The sequence below is a fragment of the Simochromis diagramma genome, unplaced genomic scaffold (assembly GCF_900408965.1).
Source record: "Simochromis diagramma unplaced genomic scaffold, fSimDia1.1 OVJJ01000545.1, whole genome shotgun sequence".
NCBI lineage: Eukaryota > Metazoa > Chordata > Actinopteri > Cichliformes > Cichlidae > Simochromis > Simochromis diagramma.
This window is the reverse complement of record NW_024387371.1, coordinates 7376262-7396904: the sequence shown is the minus strand read 5'-3', so window position 1 is coordinate 7396904 and position 20643 is coordinate 7376262. Positions and strand designations below refer to the sequence as shown.

Here is a 20643-nt window from a genome sequence, read left to right as displayed (position 1 = left end):
TTATATGTAAAAACAACAAAAATTATTAAATACATTGTATTTTGAAAACTTGCACCTAAAAAACAGCCATTAATTTATGCGGTTATGAGGTTATTTAGTGATTTTAAATGGTCTGCCTCACTGTTTTAGCCATGTGACAGGCTGGCAAATTGTCCAGGGTGTACTCTGCCTCTTGCCTTATGGTTGTCTCTAGCATGAAAATATGCAACAAATATTTCACAATTCTAGGTCCTAAAATCAAGAAAATAATCATTATATTAATTCCACATGAATTGTGCTTTAAACACAGTTTTTAGAACCAAATGTGACTGCTTCATTGTCTTTTATGACTGTAATTTTGACCACAATTTATGAAATTAGCCCTATGTTGTGCTCAGTAGGACTTGAAACTAGCAAATGAGACCATAAACTCATCAGAAAGGTATTCACTGAGGTCAAAGATGAAGAGAGCTAAAGGTCCATTTTCCTGTAGATGTCTGTGCAGTTACATTATTTCCAGTTATTGCCCCCCCCCCGCTTGACATTAGTAAGAATGAAGTTCCTACAGCCATTCTAGTGTAGCTAAGGTTGTCTGCTCCAAAGTGATTAACAAAGGTAAAATTTGAAACTAAAAACTCTGCAGTTTGTTATGTTTTCAGCTTCCTTTTGCAGCCTCTAAATAGGAAAAAAAAAATCATTCTGTATAATTCTTTCATTTAGTCAAGTTGCCTTTATTTATATAAAGTTTCATAGGTGCAACATGACAGAAGTTGATCCTCTGTCCTTTCCACGTGAAGAAAATCATCAGGGATCATATGACAAAAAGAACAAATTAAAATCAGTGATAAAATTAAACATATGTCATGATAACCACAAATTTAACAGCAAGTATTGGATAACAAAAACAGGATGAACTAGGAAAACATACCAACAAGAAAAAATCACAAGGAATAAGCAATAAAACCAAACTTAAAAGGGAAGATAGTGAAATAGTGGGACAGAATTTATTGCGGGAAACTGAGAAAATGTATCTACATGAACACAAACACTTCCTCTAAACATCCAATAATGAACGCTTCCACATGGTGGGGAAGATTTTTTTTTTCCCTCCCGTTTGATCTGGATAATGTCTTGTTTTGTTTTGGTCAGTTCATTTGAAACTGACTGAAATAAATCCTGTCTTTGTGAGGCACAACACGCTGCAGAGCTGCATCATGCTGCCTGTTCAATTGTTTATTTAAGGAAGCAAAAACCCCTCAAGTCTGTGCTGCTGGATTCTCACCTCAAGCCCTGGGCTTTGGCAGCCTGCTGACTCCTAAAGCTTGATTGTCCGAGCCTGAAACAGAACAGAGCAGTGTTAAGACGGTGTGCATTGTTCCCTAATTTCTTCTCTGGGATTTCCTTTTACCAGCTCTCCCCGCCCACCCTTCACTCTCCATCATCCTCCCTCTCCTTCTGAAGGCCTTGCCAAGTTGTCTGGCACATGAAAACAATTGTTCTTGCATGTTTGAGGAGACACAACTGTCTCCTTGCATTGGCGAGCTTCTCCCCCGCCGAAGCTCAGCTGACGGTCAAACAGACAGACTTCCTCTACCTCCTCTTCCTCCTTTTTGGGAAAGCGTTCATGTTCAGTAAAATCAGAAGAAAGGTATCTCAGCCTGGAACCACTGACTCACAACTATCAATATCTTTGACATGCAGGTGGAGCCAGGGGCCATCTCTCCAGCCAGCGAGTGTTTGAAACATGCTGAAGCAGACTCTGAGAGCAAAAGCCATTAAAATATTACCATGTGCAGGTTTATGTCTAACAACAGCTCTCTGGCAAGACTACAAAATGATGAAGCTAAGCACCCATGTGGGAATCAGTCCTGGGCTCCCAGATGATGCTGAAAAATGCTTTACATCCTTCCTGTTTCTGGATCATCTATTTTAACTTTTTTCTATTTTATGTTAGTGAGGCAAGGACAGGAACACTTTGAGCTGCCGGAACCGTGATTTGTGTCTCATTTGCAAAGGTGTTTTCATAGACCGAGCTCAGTTGTACTCATTAAATTGTGCTTCCAAATTGTGCCACTTCCTCTTCTTAAGTAACTGTCAATCACCAAGAAGAACAACGAGATCTAAAATGACACCAGTTTTTCTCTACTTTTATTCATGAATAACTCTGTACCATAAATCTGTAGTGTACAATAAAGCGCTGAGCTTCTCAATGAGAATTACAAAGAAACACATTGTACACACACAGTGCAGTTGGAGCTTTGCATTTTATTGCACAATTAAACATTATTGTAGCATCTCATACCCAAGTCATGCAACACTTATTTGGGGAAGTCCAAAACGCTTTCGCTTGAAAGTTTGGAAAAATAAGCAATGAGCAATATGTGAAAAATCCAGTATCCAGTTGGCTATACATACAAAAAAAAAAAGAGAAGAAAAATATAAAACCTTCCTTCAATGAAGATACATGATACAGCAGAAATAATTTACCTAATTTAGTAGAAAATGCTCTGTTTCTAGTAGTTTTAGGTAAGACAGCAGAGCTCCATCTATTATCGTCATGTCACAGAACATAAAACTGGCAGGAGGAGGTGGAACTGCCGTCTGGCTTCATTTAAGCTCCGCTAAAATTCTCTGCTGGGACTGGGATGTCCAAGGAGGAGGAAAAACTTACCAAAGTGAAGCGGTAAACCTTTGCAGTGATCTCCAGGTGGATCCTCTGGACGCTCGCCTGTCAGACATGTTAAACAGATCCAGACTGATTTTTACTGACTTTACTTGAGTTCTTTGTTCCCGCCCTTTCCTTCTGATCATCTCCGCCATGTTTTTTTTAAATATTTCATCTTACTAAAAACTAAAAAATTGTTGATTTGATTGAACACTCAGTATTTTGTTCGCTCACTCTGAAAAGCATCACTAGAGATCCGTACATCTGGGTCCCAGTGCCGGATGATGTCAAGACTGGCGATGACCCAAAGCCCCGCCGCACAGAGAGTTCCTCAGAGAGGTCGGCTGCGTGTTGTTTTCCCTTCCTCTGCCTACGTGACATCTTCCTGCCGGGGGGAGCCTCAGGGAGCCATCTGAGGAGGCCCGGTCCCTGAGTGAGGAGGACAAATTCGACTTATCCTGACAGAGCAGGTGGGGGAGGGACGGCAAAGGAAACTCAGACCCCCAGCATGCACCTTTAGCTGCCTTAAAATTAACTTTCCATACAGCCTCCTGTTTCACCAGGGAGCTTTCTTCTGTCATTCAGAGGACTGAGTTTGCAGTCTTATTCAAAGAGATGCCAGAAGGGAACTTGGGCTCAGCTGTGTGTCGCTGAGCTGCAATCTGCCTGTTACAGCTTTCATTACAGACTGGAGAAGAAGCCCACAGAGACTGGGCGGCTTTTGCTTTGCAGCATTATGAAATACAGACACATGGCAAATTAAAGGAAAAAGTTGAACCCTTGACCCCTACAGGTAGGGGATCTTTTTTGTGCTGTGGGGAGCATTTCACAGCCACTATTTGAGTCTGGTTGTATTTTGATTTATTTATTTATTTAGTTAGTTAGTTAGTTAGTTAGTTAGTTAGTTATCTTTCAGGGGATCGTACTGGTTTAGATAAAGTTATTGAAGGCCACGCATTGGAAAAATTAATCCAAAAATGTTTATAGGTAATAAAAGCACTGCAAACATAAATCAAACTAAATACTTAATAAGCATTTAAACTACTCTTCATCTTGCCAGTTATCTGATGTGCATGTATGTGTCTTAGAGAAAAGCTGCACTACAAATCAAGTTACAGTTCTGAATTATCACCTTTATCCATTTAAAGCTTGTTTATCCTCATGGAAAGGTGTCCTTTGGGAGGATAATGCCCCCTCCACTGGAGTATTATGATATCTACTGGAATGCTTGAAAAGGGATAATGTGATAGATATGCGATTGATATTGGCATAGCTATGGAGATTGTGGAAGAACATGTTAGACAGTGGTCTCCAACATCATCACCATCATCATAATCATCATTATCATCATCATCCTCAAAATGTCAAATGAGGGAAAATCTTTTGGAAGACTGGTCTTCCTTCCCTCCAGTAGATTTTCAGGGGCTCAGAGAACAAGTGCCAAGGGACACTGGAGCTTTTCTGACAGCATGTGGTGCCTGAACACTTTACTGGGACATTTTATGATAGCATTTACTTTATCTGCATTTGTCAGTGAAAGCTATCTGAATTTGCTATGTGCTACAGAAACCAGAGTGCACGAAAAGATGGCAAGCACAAGAGAAAGTTCTCTTTTGCAGCTGAAAATAAATAAAACAGTAATCATTTGTCATGCTGATAGCGATGTGAGAACCTGAATATCAAATACAGCGATGTTTCCTACTAATAAGAAATGACATGATAAAAATATACATATCTTGAAAATCTGCTCTGAGATTAAATTTGCATCATTTGCAGTCACTAAGTGTCACTTAGCTTTCACTTCAATACTACACTGTGACCTCTGACCTCTCACCCCATCTCCCTGTCTTTTGGGCCCACAGCAGTGATTTATCCCTCTGACATACCAACAGCTGTGTTGGGGGCTCTGAACAGAGTGTGGGCTACTATTTGCCGTGACTAATCGATAACAGACTTCAAAAAAACACCAATCATGAGTTTTGGGAAAAACACACCACTCAGTGACACTGGAAACCCTGAACCTTTTGCCGTGGGTCTGCAAGGCTTCATAAACAACACACTGGCACCATCACTGTAAACAGTGGAAATGTTTGTATGTCTGACATCTTTCAGCAAAGACATAAAAAAACATTTATACCTCCAAATTTGCTATTAGAGTCAATGTTTTCAAATGTTTATTAGAAAAGAGCAGCAATTTTGCAAACTGCAGCTGCTTATTGTATATTGGAAGTACTCTTTTTTTTTTTTTTTTAAAGTGGGTGGTGAAATAGAAGACCTCAACAGATTGTTGGTCTCAGATATATACACTCCATTAATCTCCTCTTTAGTGCAGGAAATCTGAACTACATTATGATATGATTCAAATCATTTTGTTTTTGTCAAATGTGTTGTTGTTGTTTTTTTTTTCTTTTAAAGACGGGAATTGTTTTTGTTTTATAAAATATATTTTATTTAAAATGTTGCCAACAAAAAAGACACCAAACAAAAAATAATCCACAACTTTTTAAAAAAAAAAAAAATGCACTGCATCTTTGAAAGGCTTATGCGTAAATTTCCAGTCAAGTATAAATATTCCTTTCTTTGGTTCCATTATTTGATCCAGCATGTGTATATGTAGATGAGCACGCTCTCCAAAACCAGCTTCGACTCTTCCCTGAGAAAGTCTTTGAGGGTTTTCAGGCTGTCAGTCATTCACTGGTCTTCAGTCAGCGCGTCATTCGCAGCGGACCAAGCCCTCGCATTTTCAAACAGTCTTTTCCATCTTTGATCTGGAAAGAAAGACATTCTTGGGTCATATATAAGCACTCCAAAAAAAACAAAACAAAAACAAAAAAAATCTGCGCCATAAAGGCTTACAAAAGCGATGTCACGTGAATAAACGTAGTTCCTATCAACAACTAAGTGTTTTGCGTGGCTCTGGTTTTCTTGCAGAATTAAAAAGACACTATGTGTGAGGAATTTAAAGTGATGGTTAAGAAATACACTGTGTTATACTGCGAACAAACATCAGCATAAAAAATACATAGGTTAAAAATGAGCTGCACTGCTAAGTAATAGGCATGGTGCATTTCATTGCGCACGATTATTGACATAAAATTGTCGGCATTTTTAACCCAGCAGTTAAATCTAAGCCTTTTAAATCGAGCTCTGACATATAAAACATTTACCCCTTTTCTCTGGTTGCTCAAACAGAAGGTGCAGATGGTCCGCGGCTGCTTCTCCCCAAACTCTCCTTGCGCATGGACCCCGCCGAGGCACGGCTGCCCATCTGCGCCACCGTCTCCAATCAGAAGCACGTTGGCCAGATGAGAAATGTAGCTGGATGCCAGTCGAAGAGTTTCAATCTTGGAGAGCTTTCTGTCCACGGGCTCTGTGGGTATGAGAGTCCGGAGAGCCGTGAAAGCGGTGTTGACACTCTGCGTCCTGCCTCTCTCCCTGGCGTTAGCCGCGCTCCTCTGTTTCACGACCACCGTGGAGTCTCCTTCCAGTTTGCTGGAAATCCGTCTTCGTTTGTCGGTGGAGCTACAGTAACTTTGCTCCGAACTGCCATCGCTCTCGCTGCGGTTCTCATCGTCCTCGGAGGTGACAGTGAAGTCCGAGTAGATCATGTGCGTCGCCACAGGCCGCAGCATGGCAAAAGTCATCATTGAAAAAGTTACCAGTCCTTACTCCCGATCCGCTGTGCAACCAGTCGGAAAACAACCTCAGGGACCGTCCCTACCTACATCTCAATACGGCACAAAGCCTGCTACGTACAACCAAAAACGTACGGCTCTAATAAAGCTCACCAATTTCTCATAAGTCCGTTTTGCAGGGCCTATTCAGGGATGGACACAGACTACCTGGTCAGCTGGGCTCTTATAGCTGGATGGGAGGAGCTGACAGCAACATTTACAGTTACACTAGCCTCTCCAGTGAAACGGACTCAATAAACTGCGGTCCTTTCCACTTAAAGGGGAAACGTTAGGAGAGACTCAAGAGAGAGTTGTTAGAAGAAAAAGGGATCTCTGGAGACTCACAAACACAGTGTGGTCACCAAAAAGGTGGAGCATATGGGAATATGACATCTAATGTAATAGCAGTAGTAGCTAGTAGGAATAGTAGAATTTATTTATTAAGTGGCATGGCAATGTTGTATTTATTTACTTTAAACCACTTTAAATTATTCATTAAGTCTAAAAATATTAAAGTTTTTAATTTCCTGATTTGCCTTGTATGTAAAACCAAACTAATAACTGTTAGTAAAGGGGAAGTGGGGTAAAAAAAAACACTTTACTTCTTTTGCTCTATTTATTTTTGTTTTATTTTATTTGTACTTATTTTAACTGTAAAGTAGCATCACACAGAAGCATTCAAAGTACAAGGTGTAGTACTGAACTAAATCTACTACATTCCAGTGCATGAGATGCAACCATTCTTAATTAATATATAATAAATGCTTCATTAGAAGTTGCATGATTAGAAATGTTCAAAATTCAAAGCACTGATCAATGTGTAAAGCTTTAAAGGCATTTAGGTACTGAAGTTTGCTCTCTAGTTATTTTACAGGAAATTTGTTTCTGCCGCCCACCAAGGTCTGTTTCTGTGTGCTGGTGAAGCACATCGGTAAACACAAAAACGAAATTAACTTAAAGCATACACATGCAGTTTATAAAGTGATTTCTCCACTGTCATATTTGGTAGTAGTAGTACTAGTAGTAACAATGATAACAAGAATAAAGTATTTTTATTTTTATTTCTTCTTTGGGAGAATACATTAACTATATCTACTGCACAGCAACAGACTTAGACTAGCTTGAGTAAATAATACTACTGTTGTGTCCCCCCATATTGAAAGCTGTTTTTAGCTCTTACTGAGGATCACAGGTCACAGTGGGAGAAAGTTAAGTAAGAGTAAACAAACAATGAACAGATGATCCTGGAATCACAAGAATTTACTCAGTTGCTGCCCATAGTTTAAAAAAACAAAGTGGTGCAAAACGGATGATTCAGTGTCTCTGAAGCCACATGAGCAGAGGCAAGTCGGCAGCACATTCAGCCACTTCAGTGTGTCTCAGCTGCATCAACAGTCAGACACCCAAACTGTCTGCTGAGGGAGGGCTTACAAAACAAAATGAATCAAACACAGGACCCCGCAGAGCTAAAGGCTGTGTGAATGTTCAGCTTCAGAATTAAGATACTCTCTCCAGAGATTCAACTTCATCTGAATTAATTAAAAATATTATGAGCTAGAAGAAGATACGCCAAACGATTTTAATTTGTTTTGAAATCTGATGATCCAGTAATAACACATTAAAGGTCAACGAAGCCGCTCAACTATTAACCAACAAATTAGATTGCTGTACGGTTAATTACATCTATCAGGAAGTCTTGCCGGGAATTTATTATCTTTGTGCAGTATGTGAATTTGCAGCTGCTCCGGTTCGCGTGCCCTACAGTAGTTTGTGAGAATTCTGACTTGGCACCAAGATTAAGCTTTCTGAGAACAACTCTCGCATTTCATGGAACTGTGATAGACTTTTGTGCCTTTGCAAAAAGGAGAAGCTCAAATTATCTAGAGTGATGAAGTAAAAGCATGTTGTGTTTGCCACCCACTGAGGTCTGTATCATTGCGCTTTAGATATCTCTGAGAACAGCAGATCACACAGATGAAGGTTTTCTGTGTGAGCTGTTGGACATTTTGCTGTTCTGTTGATGGCTGTCAGGGGTGCAGAATTCTGTATATAAATTTGTGGTCTTTAAAGAGGATGAGAATCGGGACTAAGATCCTGTGATTTTTGTCTGGTGAGGCTGACATTTCTGGCTTTAGGTACAACTGATATGCCAGGTAACCAACGCCTTTGTTTTAGGCCAGATTGTTGTTTCCTGTAGCGTAGCTTTCTAGTCCTTCCAGGTATTTCTCATGTCTTCCTCTTGCCAGTTCCTTTTTTTTATCTTAATGACTTACGCTTTCCTGTATGATTCTATCCTTGAATTAAAATTATTTGAACTTTTTTTTTCTTTTGCTGGTGTCCTGCATTCAGGTTCTCTTTTTCTATGAGGTATCTAGTCTAATGAGTCTGGTGCTAAGTTAAAACAGCTTCTGATTGGACTTTCATGACATTTAGTACACACTCTTGGGATAAACAGAAATAAACCATTGATTTTACTTTACCAAGGACCAGGCTGCATCTGTTATTAATGCCACACACCGACATTTTAAGAAGGTTGGTGCAGGAACTGCTACTTACAGTCACACCATGCATTTTTTTCCTGTACAAAAGCACTACTACTGCAACAAAACTTAGAAAATATACTTTGTGAAATAGATGTAAATTTACTAAAGCATAAAATGGTTAGTCATTTAAAAGTGGCTTTAATAATACTAATAATAATAATGATAATGAAGTACTTTACTATCTTGTTCTGCTTCTTGTAAAACAATATATTTGAAAATTAATCAATAATTACAATAATTACATTTCAGCATTTAAAAAAATGTTTTAGGTAGGTGTGCCTACTGGTGAGTTAACCATTACAGAACCATGAAAAATGAACTGGTTAATTATCAGTACTGTAACTGTAGGGCGGCTGTGGCATAGACCTTACATTGGTGTAATAAATTTGTTAAGCAGTGTACATCAAAAATGGACATTTCTGAGTATTTGAATACGCTGACATGAACATTTAGATCAAAACAGATATTTGCTCAAGTGCAACTTCAAAGAGCTAGTGTCTAATTAACTCCACAATTAGAGCGGATAAAAAAAAGTTGAAAGAAATTCACTCTATTTCTTTGTGAGGTGGCAAAGGCACAGTATTGTCCAGTCTTCTATCTTTAAATTCTGATTTATGTCACTGACTGCTGTGCAGAGCATGACAACACCACTTTGGTGCTCTGCCCCATGCCTTTGATGTCCTGTGCTGTGACACAAAACAGATGATTAATGCCCTTTTTAATGAATACATCCCTTCAAAGGGCATGTCTGGTGATACTGTGTTTGTTCTGCTGTCAAGAAATCCACTCATATGCTAGAAAATCAACAATGGATAGTTCCTACTAACCAGTGTTGCATGTGTATTAGCAATTATAGTTTATTCCTCTGTGACATCAAGCTCCATTGTTGTTCAAAAGCTATTAAAAAGACATCAGTGGGCTCAACACTATTGCACAATGTGACATGTTTCTTTTTTTACAATCAGCATGGGCTCTGAAGTTTATTTTGAGCTGACCTCAGACACACTTTCCTGCTGTGCTAAATACACATTTTAACACTAAATCTGGAGCTCAAAGAGATTCCAGTAAATGCAGTATTTTGTCCGGTTTAGTGATGTTGGGTACACTGAAAGAAACTAGCCATTTTACAGATGATGTATTGCATTTGTGATCAAATTACATCATCAGTAGCTCAAGGCTTGCAGCCACAGACAGGCTGGAAAAAATTAAAATATCAGTAGGAGGGACTTATTTATTGTGGGTCTTTTAGGATTTGGGGACTTTTTCTTTCAGCAGCACTAAGGCTAGGTAAAGATTCATTGGAAAAAGATGCTCACGGTCATTTGACCTTAGATTTTGGGTGCATCACCCACCTCAAGAGGTTTCTAAATGTCTGTTTCGTTTCTCTTGTGTCACTTACCATCGTGTTTCTTCCTCCCATTCAAAGATCTTTTGAAATTGTAGTTCACACATAAGAGCTCATAGTACTGTATTACCCCAATAGAGCACTTTGCTCTCAGACTGCTGGTTCTTAGGGTATATAAAAGCACAATGGGAGGCAGAGCCTTCAGTTTTCAGACCTCTCTTGTTTGGAACCAACTCTCAGATTTAAGAGACAGACACCATCTCTAATTTTTATGGTTAGGCTTAAAGCTTCCTTTCCTAAAGCATATAGTTAGGGCTGGATCAGGTGACCCTGAATCCTCCCTTCGTTATACTGCAATACCCCGAGGCTGCCAGCGGCTTCCCATGATGCGTTGAGTTTTGTGTGTCTTTGTCCTGTTTTCCTCCCCTAACCTCAGAAGGGACTTACTCAACCTGGTTCTGCCGGAGATTTCTTCTAAGGGAATTTTTCCTTCCCGCTGTCACCAAAGTGCTTGTTTATAGGGTCTCATCTAATTGTTAGGGTTTTCCCTGTTTTCTATATATTACTGTAGGGTCTTTACCTTTCAATATAAGGTGCCTTGAGGCAACTGTTGCTGTTATTTGGCGCTGTATAAATAAAATTGTTACAGATTTTAGGTTTATGAATAAGTTTTGAGAAGATGAGTCTTGCTATTCATACTTTCATTAACGCACCCTTTCCTTTTCACAATCTTCAGTTTATGAGGGGCAGCCAATCAAAAGTAAGTTTCCATAAGTGAATGAATGGAGGGGCTGTACCAAAGCGTAGGTTTTCTAAGGAAGTCCAATAATGCAAATATGGTTTTGAAAATGAAAAGACTGTGTTCCCTTTAACAATAGTTCTGTTTTGCATTAAAGTTATTACATGCAAGCTGAGCAAAAATGTTGTGTAGAGTTTTTGTTTGTCCCCTGGCTGTATCATATTTAGCCGATGCCACAACAGGCGTCTTGGGCTTTTTCCTACACCTCCAACTAAAGTCTACAGAGCAATTCTAGAGAAGTAAGCAGATGTTAAATACCCGATAATTGATCACTGACAATGCTTTCCAATTACTTTGATCATCATTTATAGTGGAAACTCTCCAAAAGAGCCACATCACAGTTCTGCAGGCTGAGTGAAATACAGCCTATTGTCATTAAGCCACATGAACACTTTCACAAAGCTACATAGAGTAGAAAGTTTGTGCACAATGTGTCTCTGTTTTTAGGTCAGAGGGTGGATACGGCGTTGCAAATCTGGCACAAATTACACGCCTGCAGCCACCAGCAGTCTGAGGGAATTCCGGATAGGAAGCTGTGAGAAGTCCTCATCGACTTAAACGGAGTTAAACCTAAACTCTTTCAAGAGGGTTTGGCTGTAATGCCTCCCCAAGTGGAACAAATGGGTGAGCTGGCTAACCAGAGATCATTTTTCAGCTTCATTTTAAAATGTGGACAAACTAAACAAGGAAGCCAGAATCAACTTAATAGTATGTAAGCAGTTTGACTGCGCCACTGAGTCACTTTCTAGATAAAGATTGATGACTTTATAATGCATTTCAAGATGAATCTGCCACAAAAATGAAATCCACAAACATGGAGAAAAATTGATTTCTACACAGATTTTTACTGGAATATCTGACACAACAATAAGCTGGTTAGTATTGTAGAAAATTGCATCATTTTAATTCATACAGTTGGCATATAATTTCAACAATGATAAAAATGTTTTTCAATAGGATTTGGATGCTGAAGTGAAGATGATACTCCGGTTCTTTTCCAGCAGATATGACCAAAACAAAGTGAAGATGAAAGACATGTTCTGATTTTAAGTGTGTGTTTTTTGGTTGTTTTTTTTACTGAATCCAAGATATTTGATGTCTATGTGTTGCAGACACAAAGCCTGCTGTAATCAGAAAAGGTTCAAAAGCCATTCATTACTGAAGTCTAACGTTTTTAATTTTTTTAAATCTGAAGCCACTCTAACAGCTACATAAACAAGATACTCATCTAATGACCTTTTCCTTAATTAGTGCTTTTTAATGTGAATAGAGCTTTTAAAGTCCAACATGTTTATTAACTCTTCCCAACCTCCTCATTATAAAAGTTATTGCTTAGAGCCCCACAATCTGCATGGGTTCCCTCAAAATAGCACAAAAAAGGAAAGACAGTTAAGATACTGTCAGAACTATTTTATAAGTGTGCACATCAAAAACATAAATTTTAATATCAGTCAGTTTGTTTTATAGTCTTCCATTATTATTCATGCTGATGTTTGATACAAAAATAACCAGTTTTTGTTTCATTTGTCCACTTCTGTGTATTTGTTTCGGTGCTTCTTTTTTTAAATATTTGTAACTACATCAAACCCTGTTCAGTGCAAAAAAGCATCACCAAATAAAAGGCTTGTAAACATGAAGTAAATACCAGTAAAAGCAATACATCAGCAAACAGCCAAAAAGTAAATGAGAAATGGAAATCCAGTCTATGGAAGTGGCGTGGCCTCAATTTATCCGTGTGCTATCCTGGTGCCTCGTCACGCTGCTGTGGTCACATAATGTTTTATTGATCAATGTGTTGCACTGTTTTAATCAATAAAATAATTTCCTCAGGTACAGGAGCAGGCTCTTTAAATACTCATAAACTGTAGGCGTTTCTCTCTCTTTCTGAATAATGACAGCCTTCAACATGTGATTAAGCCCGGAAACAGGAAATTGGCTGAAACACAAGTCGGGCAAACAATTGGCAAGAACGTCACCAACCACCTCTCCCAAAAACAAAATTCATTTGTGAGTTGTGTGTGTGTGTGTGTGTGTTAGAATCCATCCATTTGCCTCAAACAGTTCCTCTTCTTAACCCTCAAATCCCCTTGATCTGTTTAAATCCTCAAAGATAAAGTGTGCAGAACCACCCATGGAAACCGCTCCCCTGAAGCAACAGGTGCAATGTATTTTTTCATACCAGTATTGCGTGTCAAAACCCCTTTGAGGATACGGTTACTTCCAGACAGTGAGGGAGCCACAGGAAATCTTCTCACACGCGACGATTCAAAGGTGAAATTTAGAGTCCTTTAGGGGCCGCTCGGTAAAAGCTGCCCCGGGTCTCCCTTCACTTCCTTGATGGCCACAAAGGGAGATCAGCAGGTTGCTCTCAGCTGATGTTGGAAAGGCCACGACTCAATGTATAGCGTACTTATATTATTCTGTAAGACGACAGTTCCTTCCTCTAAGACTGAGGCAAAGGAACTGCTGTCTGGCTTGATTTAGTAAGCAAGGCCTGCCTCAAGGTCAACCACAACAATAAACAAGGTGCTACATAAAAGAGGTGTGCATTTATTTATGTGAGGTAGGGCAAGACAGAAACATTTGTAGTCTGGACCATAGCCTGAAGAGCGAGCAACTAATCAGGGTATTTTTCGTATGCATCTGAGATCGCCTTGGTTAAAGTATTTGATACGAGCTGACCTGTACGATGAAGGATCCTCCGCTTTCTTTGTCAAAACACAATCTGGACGGTTACACTGGGGATCACTTTGAAACAACAGAAAGAGACAGACTGACGGCAAGCACAATGAGCAGATTCAGCAAGACTTAACATCTTGCATTTTGTCAGCTTGATGTTCTCATAACACCTCACTCCTTCGGCAAGCCATCTGGTCTATAGGCTCCTTTCTATTAACTCGTTGTCTTATGCTGTCTGGAACATCAAAATCAAAGTTGACTGTGCATGAACAACGTGGGTGAATATGACTGAAAAACTGCAGGGTTGTGTGACACCAGAGCTACAGGGATTTATAAAAAACAGAAAAACAGCAGTTTGCAGTAATTGTCTCTTAGTTATTGAAAAGAAAATATGCAGCTGCAACATAAAGTCATCTATTTGATTCTAAAATTATAACTAGATCCATGGGGACCTTCTGATACAATTCAGACAAAAATAACTTCAACCAGCGACAGGGAAGGTGTATTTAAATCTTCCTCAGTACTCAGAAGCACCTCAAGAGGTGAATTTGAAGAAAAGCCACTGGTGGATACAACAGGCTTTTTTTTTGTAAGCAAGTGTCACAACAGTAAAAGCATATAAGTAAAATTAATGATAGCTGAATTCAGTTTCACTGCTTCTCTTTCTGCTGCCGCGCTGTGCAGGCTGGCTCGCTGTCACAGGAGAGCTTCGACAGAAATGAGAAGTTGTTCATTTTATCAGCAACAGCTGTGCTTTCTCCAACTTTGACAAGTAGAAACGTCTGCTGTGAAAACACCTGATCATCTCCAACCATCTTCCACGGGGGGGGTTACTCGATTATGTTTACAGAATAAACACACTGCTAAAACAACTGCTTCATCATTAAAAAGCCTGACGGGGTTGAGCTGATCCACTACTTGCATCTGAGCATCCACAGACAACTAGCATCAAAATAATGAGTAACTGGCATTATATATGCAAAGATTTAGATGAAGCAGAGTTGTGACACCATAGAGGATGATGGAAAAGAGAAAATAGAGGCTCTACATGCTTTAAAAAAAAGTGATGCAAGTCGTATTCTCTTTACAATTTTTTGCAGCGTTGAATCGTATACATATGTAGCATGTCTTTGTTTATGTCACTTTTTAAGAAGTTTGATATTATAAAAATCTTCTTCACATCATCTTTATGATATTAGCAAACAGCTGAGAATGCAGACTGGAAAAAAGCAAATGGATAAAAGGTTCATTTAATTTAAGACTGGTGTTTATTTCTTTTTAAAAAATGAATCATTAATAAATGTAGGTAAATTAGTTGTAATATTTATTCCATGATCACCAATAAAACCAGCAAAATTGAGAGCTTGTAGTAAATTATTTTATATAGGGTTATACTTTTAAAATTGGGTTTATGGAATAGTTGGTGCCTCGTTTTCTCCTACCATGAAGTAAGATGACCGACACTCTCACTTTTGTCTATTGTTATTGGGCTCGATGCTAAGGTTTCATTTTATAGCCAAGATGAAGATGTGCTAAATTCATTTTCTCTTTCATACTTTCACACTATAAGTCGATTTAAGTTAAAAAAAAAAAAAAGCAAAACAAAAAAAAAAACTTATCTTAGCCCAATCTCAGCTGTCATATTTTTTAAATAAAGAACTTTAAGAAAACTGTTAAATGTGTATGTGCAGATGGTATTTGGCAACATTAAAGCTATCACATGATTAACATGCATACATTTAAGTGGTTTCAAATCACAAAATGTAACATATTTAACTAAAGAGCTACATTTCCCCCTGCTGGCAAAGCCTTTGCTCCGCAGTCACCAACAGGAGAGTTACAGCCATATTATGTATGATCCACCTGAGGCAAGTACATTTGAAGCGGGGGGTGGAGTGAGGTGGAAAGCTCCAAGCTGCTCCAGCATCACCGCAGATCAGGCGTTGAAGCCCCCAAGTAAGTGCTTAGGTCTGAGATGTTAGATTTGATGATCTTTGCTGGAATGGTCTGCATGTTCAACCTCTGATAGGCAGCAAACCTGTGACAGCCTCCAAAGGAGTAGTAGTAATTTCCTCCCTCGCTGCCTTTGATCCAGAGCACATCAATAGGAGGAACAACGCTGATGTCTGCCGTCTCCTGGAAGGAAAGATAAAGTGTCAGTTAAAGCCTACAACAAGGTGTGGAGTGAAATTTAAGCAAGTACGACAAGAAAATGTCTTAAAGTAAAAAGTGTCATACATATATTCTATTTATTACCTCTTCTGATAAACCAAAGAACTAAAATAATTCTAAAATCTTCCCAATAAAGTGAGGAAGGAACTATTTCTAACTAAATATATATTGATTTTTGAAGAAAATCCCACCCTTTAACACCAATCCTGTGTAATCTCTATCTATCTATCTATCATACTGAAACAATGTCCTATATTGTGATTGGCTCAAAATTACAAAAGTCAACACTTGATAAAATACCAGCTTCTTTTGATTTTCTTTTTAATGAGGTGACAGCCACTTTTCTGTAGTTGTTTTGCATACAGTGAAAGTGGAGAAAGCAGAGAAGCCATGCAGGTTAATGCAGGAAAAAAACTGCCATGTCTTCAGCTGGACCGGGGGCGCCAACGGTCTTCATCACAAGTACGTCATTTATTGGGAGGAGTTGGGGCAGTGTTTGGGAAGTTAAAAAGGCACTTGGAAAACAAAGATGTTTTCCAATGTTTGCAGATGTTTGGGGTTTTTTTTTTTCTTGTAACGCAACAGTGCCTGGTTTAGCGTATTTGGCACTGTTATAGTAAAACCTGTCACTGCAGAGGTGTGTAGCTAAACTGAGGCCAATATTTACCCTGAAACTTCATCATCCACAAACAAATGATAACATAAAACAACCGTGTCACCCTTATTGTGTCCATCAGGCTCTGGACTTTCTGCTCGTCCAGCACTGGAGGAAATGGTCTGATGATGACCTGCATCGGGATGTTATGGACCTCCTCCACGGTGTCCGAGTGAATCGACCTGTTGTCGGTGCTTTGGTCACCGCCCGCCGGTCCACGGTCAGTGGGCGCTATCGACATATTTCTGCCGGTTAAAAACACCAGCTTCAGCGGAGATTTTGCACCACAGTACAGCCGAAACATTTAGCACACCCCCCGACTACAGTACACTCGACTGTTTCTTTACTTCCTGTTGTTAAAAATGAAAGGTTTTGATTGGTTATTCTCTCTGTCAATCACACAATTGCCATGCCCTCTCGAGGGCAGCGGTCACAGGGTTTCAACCGAAGTAGAAACTTTAGGTGTGCGTTTGATAGCATTTAAAGACGTGTAGATATAACGCATGCCTGCAAAACTGCTGTGTCCCATTAAAATTCACTCCAGAAATTAATCGTGCAGTTATGTAGAGCTGCAACAACCCCAGAGCCCTTCGGTGGCAGTGGTTTCTATTAATGAGGTCACTGTTTGTTTTGTGGACTGTTGCACGATATGGGCCTCTTCCTCTTCCTCCTCCTCCTCCTTACTTGTTCATATTCTATTTTTGCAGGGATTTCAAAGACCCAGCCAGGTTGCTGTGGCTACATGGAAAAAAAAAGGATGTCTGGGCTCACACAGGTAAGTAAACTTCAAAAGATCTGCGGCGGTGGAGCGGAAACAACTATTGTTTTCTCCAAGCCACAGCTACAGCAAGCTACAGCATCATCTTCTAATGAGACAATTAAAACTGATTTCTTGGACAGAAGAGGCAGCCTAGTATATTGAATTATTAGAAATTCTTTGAAATGCAGTGGCAGCGCCTTTTATGGTGATTAATTGGTCACACGGGGATCAGTTAGAACATGAAAGTGGCCTATATATAGTGTGTAATCATTAACAGAGGTATCAGCATATAATATAGTATTACAGATTAAAGCTGAACAAAATGGATCCTGTTATGCTGCAGTGGGTGTAATCAGCTTTTTTTTTTTTTTTGCCTCATTGTCAGGTGATTGTGTAGAAACAGCAATCTGTTTATTTCACTGGAGAACAGCTTAGCTTTGAAAACTGCCTCACATTTTCTACTTTGTTTCCGAAAGAGCAATTTAGCTGACACCAGAATACTGAAAACCCCACTTAAACTCTAATATAGTGACATGGATCATAATATGCTGACATTGGCTCCACGATTTGGTGTTCCTGCATGAATAACTGCAGTATAGTAAATAAGTACGGTGACATGTCTCTCCCCTCTCATTCACCACTTCATACCATAGTCGAATTGTTGCTTTGCCGTCAATCAAAAGCCGTTTGAAAAGAAACCAGCGTCACATGAAGACAAGAGACCGTGTCAGTCAAGCAGTATAGACATTTAAATCATCTCCAGCGTTAAAGTGTGTTCAGAGTCCCACTACACTCTGCGTGACCCTCTGCTGTCACAGCAGGGTGGTATGCGAGTTGTTAACATATCTCAATTACTTAGATTGAGTTAGTCACACAGGTACAGCGGCAGGTCACGGAAGAACAGTTCCCACATAATGATTTGCTGTTAATATTAGATTTCAGTCCCCGTGGGATTGTCACACTTAGAGCAGCTGGAGAAAATTACCTGCCAGCTTTCAGACAAGGAAGTGAGCTATATTTATTTACGCAGTATTATTTTTTTTTACAAGTTGACATGCTTTTAAAGTGATAATTATTCTGATGCTGCTTTTCAGTCTTCTTTGTGATAGATGAATGTGTGTGAGATCTTAGCACAGTTTAGCAACAGCGGATGTCTGCGTGTTTCCGGCCGAACGTGTGACTGATTCGCTCAGTGATGTTGATTACTCGCCGATGGCTGTCGCTGCCGAAATCTATGAAATTATTTTCTGCACTATCTCCTTCAAGTACATGAGAATGAGATTTCTGTTTAATGATCTTCCTCGCCTTGAAATAAATTTGCACCCCAAATCTCATCTACAGAGAGAGAACAAGTGGTGCTTCGGAGAGAGGTTATTTAGATGTGGATTAAACTGCAGTCACACTCAGTGCACCATTCATTGACCTTATAGCAAAAACAAAAGCACAGAGACATTTTTTTTCCAACAGTAAAGCCAAAAGAAACAGTTCATCCAAAAATCAAATTAACATGATTTCCCTCTTGCCTATAGTGCTGTTTTTCCCAGATTGTTTGGTGTGAGTTTCCAGTTTTTGGAGTTTTCCGTCTCCCCTTAAACATATAAGAAGTAAACGTCACTCATCTTGTGGCGCTCGAGGTGATAAAAAAAAAATGCATGTGAGAAAGTCTGCATCGGTGTCTCTTTATATAAATCACGACCTGGCTACTCAACAAAAATCCACAAACCATCTAGTGAGCAGTCTCATGTAGGAACTATTTTCTTCTTCGGTCTACGTCTGCCATTCCAGTGAAGCTAACACTTCAGCTTTTATCCTGTCATGCTCTTTCCAACATGAGATCTCGTCACGGGTAGTTGGACTCTTTCTTCTGCAGAATCATAGGATTGGCAGATCTGGTTTGGTATAGAAAGAGATTTGTACGCAAGTTTGATTAACTAAATCATGATTTCTTCCAATAGACATTGCTGCTGAGTTTTCTTTTCTTTTTTGGCACCACAAGGTATAACTTGCATTCCCTGGCCATCTAATTAGATACACTTTGCTAGTACTGTGTTGGACCTCATTTTGCCTTCAGAACTGGCTTAATTCTCTGTGGCATAGATTCGACAAGGTGCTGGAACTATTCCTTGGAGATTTCAGTCCATGTTGACATGATAGCATCACACAGTTGCTGCAGGTTTGTCATCCATGATGTGAATTTCCTGTTCCAAGAGATGATTAGAGTTTTGTGACAAAGCAGCCGTCAGAAGATGTGTGACTGACATGGTCAGCATCAATATTCAGGTAGGGTGTGGTGTTTAAACAATGCTCACATGGTACTAAGGGACCCAAGGTTCCAAGAAAATATGCCCTCATACCATTGCACCACCACTGCCACCAACCTGAACCACTGATACAAGGAAGGATTGCAGTCTGGTCATTCTCCTTTTGACTTCTGGCATTGCTAAAGGGATCACACAGAGAAGTGCTCCTCACTGGGTATTTTCTCTTTTTCAGACCTTTCTCTGAAAACATTAGAGATGGTTGTGTGGCGAAAATACCGCACGTAATTCACCTTTCTTCCCCATTCTGATGCTCAGTTTGAGTTTCAGTAGGTCATCTTGACCATGTATACATTTCTAAATGCTCTGAGTTGCTGCCATGTGATTGGCTGATTAGATATTTGCAGTTGAACAGGTGTGCTAGTAAAGTGACCAGAGAGTGTATCTCTATAACTCACCAACTCACATCAAAACAGTTTGTTCTGAGGACCAGAACCGGCCTGTAGATGATCTCATTTCATGAAGTCATAAAAGAAAAACAAAACAACCTCCAAAAGTCAGTAAATATCAGTTAACCTGGAGGTGACTGACTACACTGAGTCTTTACTGCTGTTTAACTCAAACCCAACAGAGGGCGCTCCACTTACTTAAGCAAGCCAACATTTAAACACATGTGAACACATAACAGCTGATGGATAAGCATCTGGCCTCTTTAAATCAGACAGACAGTAACCTCATGCAAAGTGATCCCTATTAAATTATTCGTTGTTTATCTATGCATGTATAGGACAATGTGTGTGTTCAAAAATAGTTCTAGTAATTTTTTCCCAGTGTGATATGCTGAACTACAAAGGTATTAAAAATTGAGTTGGCTAAACAAGAAATAACAGGACAGAAAATGATTTGAGTTCTTTAATATTGTTGTAATTATATTATTGTTATTGTTGTTATATTGTTATATGTTGATGTTTATTTAGAAAATGGATTGTGTTTATTTTAAAGCCACAATTGTACTGAAAAATCTTAGATAGTTGTTCTGTTAGTTAGCTTTTACACAATTATGGTCGCCTGCACCCAACGCTCATCTTCTGAGTGTAATTCATTCACAAAAAAA

At 39.3% G+C, this 20643-nt stretch overlaps 2 protein-coding genes and 2 long non-coding RNA genes across 4 annotated transcripts; 1 reads left to right on the top strand and 3 right to left on the bottom strand.

Moving 5' to 3' along the window:
• Positions 1–689: 689 nt before the first annotated feature.
• LOC120718929 lies at positions 690–5016 on the bottom strand. Its single transcript, XR_005692595.1, has 3 exons — positions 2651–5016; positions 1262–1315; positions 690–762 (listed from the first exon to the last, which is right to left on the bottom strand). It is a non-coding gene; the product is annotated as an uncharacterized LOC120718929 (long non-coding RNA).
• Positions 5017–5152: 136 nt separating this feature from the next.
• Positions 5153–6806, bottom strand: tcf15 (transcription factor 15). The gene is made up of 2 exons (XM_040007629.1): positions 5812–6806; positions 5153–5412 (listed from the first exon to the last, which is right to left on the bottom strand). Exons 1-2 carry the CDS (start codon positions 6289–6291, stop codon positions 5350–5352), a joined length of 543 nt encoding a protein of 180 aa, XP_039863563.1. The 5' UTR covers positions 6292–6806; the 3' UTR covers positions 5153–5349.
• A 7934-nt stretch (positions 6807–14740) lies between these two features.
• Positions 14741–16879, bottom strand: srxn1 (sulfiredoxin 1 homolog (S. cerevisiae)). Its single transcript, XM_040008263.1, has 2 exons — positions 16576–16879; positions 14741–15820 (listed from the first exon to the last, which is right to left on the bottom strand). The coding sequence occupies exons 1-2, from the start codon at positions 16813–16815 to the stop codon at positions 15611–15613; spliced, it is 450 nt and encodes a 149-aa protein (XP_039864197.1). The 5' UTR covers positions 16816–16879; the 3' UTR covers positions 14741–15610.
• A 61-nt stretch (positions 16880–16940) lies between these two features.
• On the top strand, positions 16941–20354 carry LOC120719226. Its single transcript, XR_005692636.1, has 2 exons — positions 16941–17128; positions 17219–20354. It is a non-coding gene; the product is annotated as an uncharacterized LOC120719226 (long non-coding RNA).
• The last annotated feature ends 289 nt before the right edge of the window (positions 20355–20643 follow it).

Excerpts from the sequence above, each read along its gene's own strand:
- srxn1 (XM_040008263.1), bottom strand. The coding sequence starts at position 16,815 with ATGTTTCGGCTGTACTGTGGTGCAAAATCTCCGCTGAAGCTGGTGTTT. Across the intron at positions 15,821-16,575 it reads GCCTGATGGACACAATAAGG|GAGACGGCAGACATCAGCGT; the intron begins GTGACACGGTTG and ends CTTTCCTTCCAG.
- tcf15 (XM_040007629.1), bottom strand. The coding sequence starts at position 6,291 with ATGATGACTTTTGCCATGCTGCGGCCTGTGGCGACGCACATGATCTAC. Across the intron at positions 5,413-5,811 it reads TGAGCAACCAGAGAAAAGGG|ATCAAAGATGGAAAAGACTG; the intron begins GTAAATGTTTTA and ends CTTTCTTTCCAG.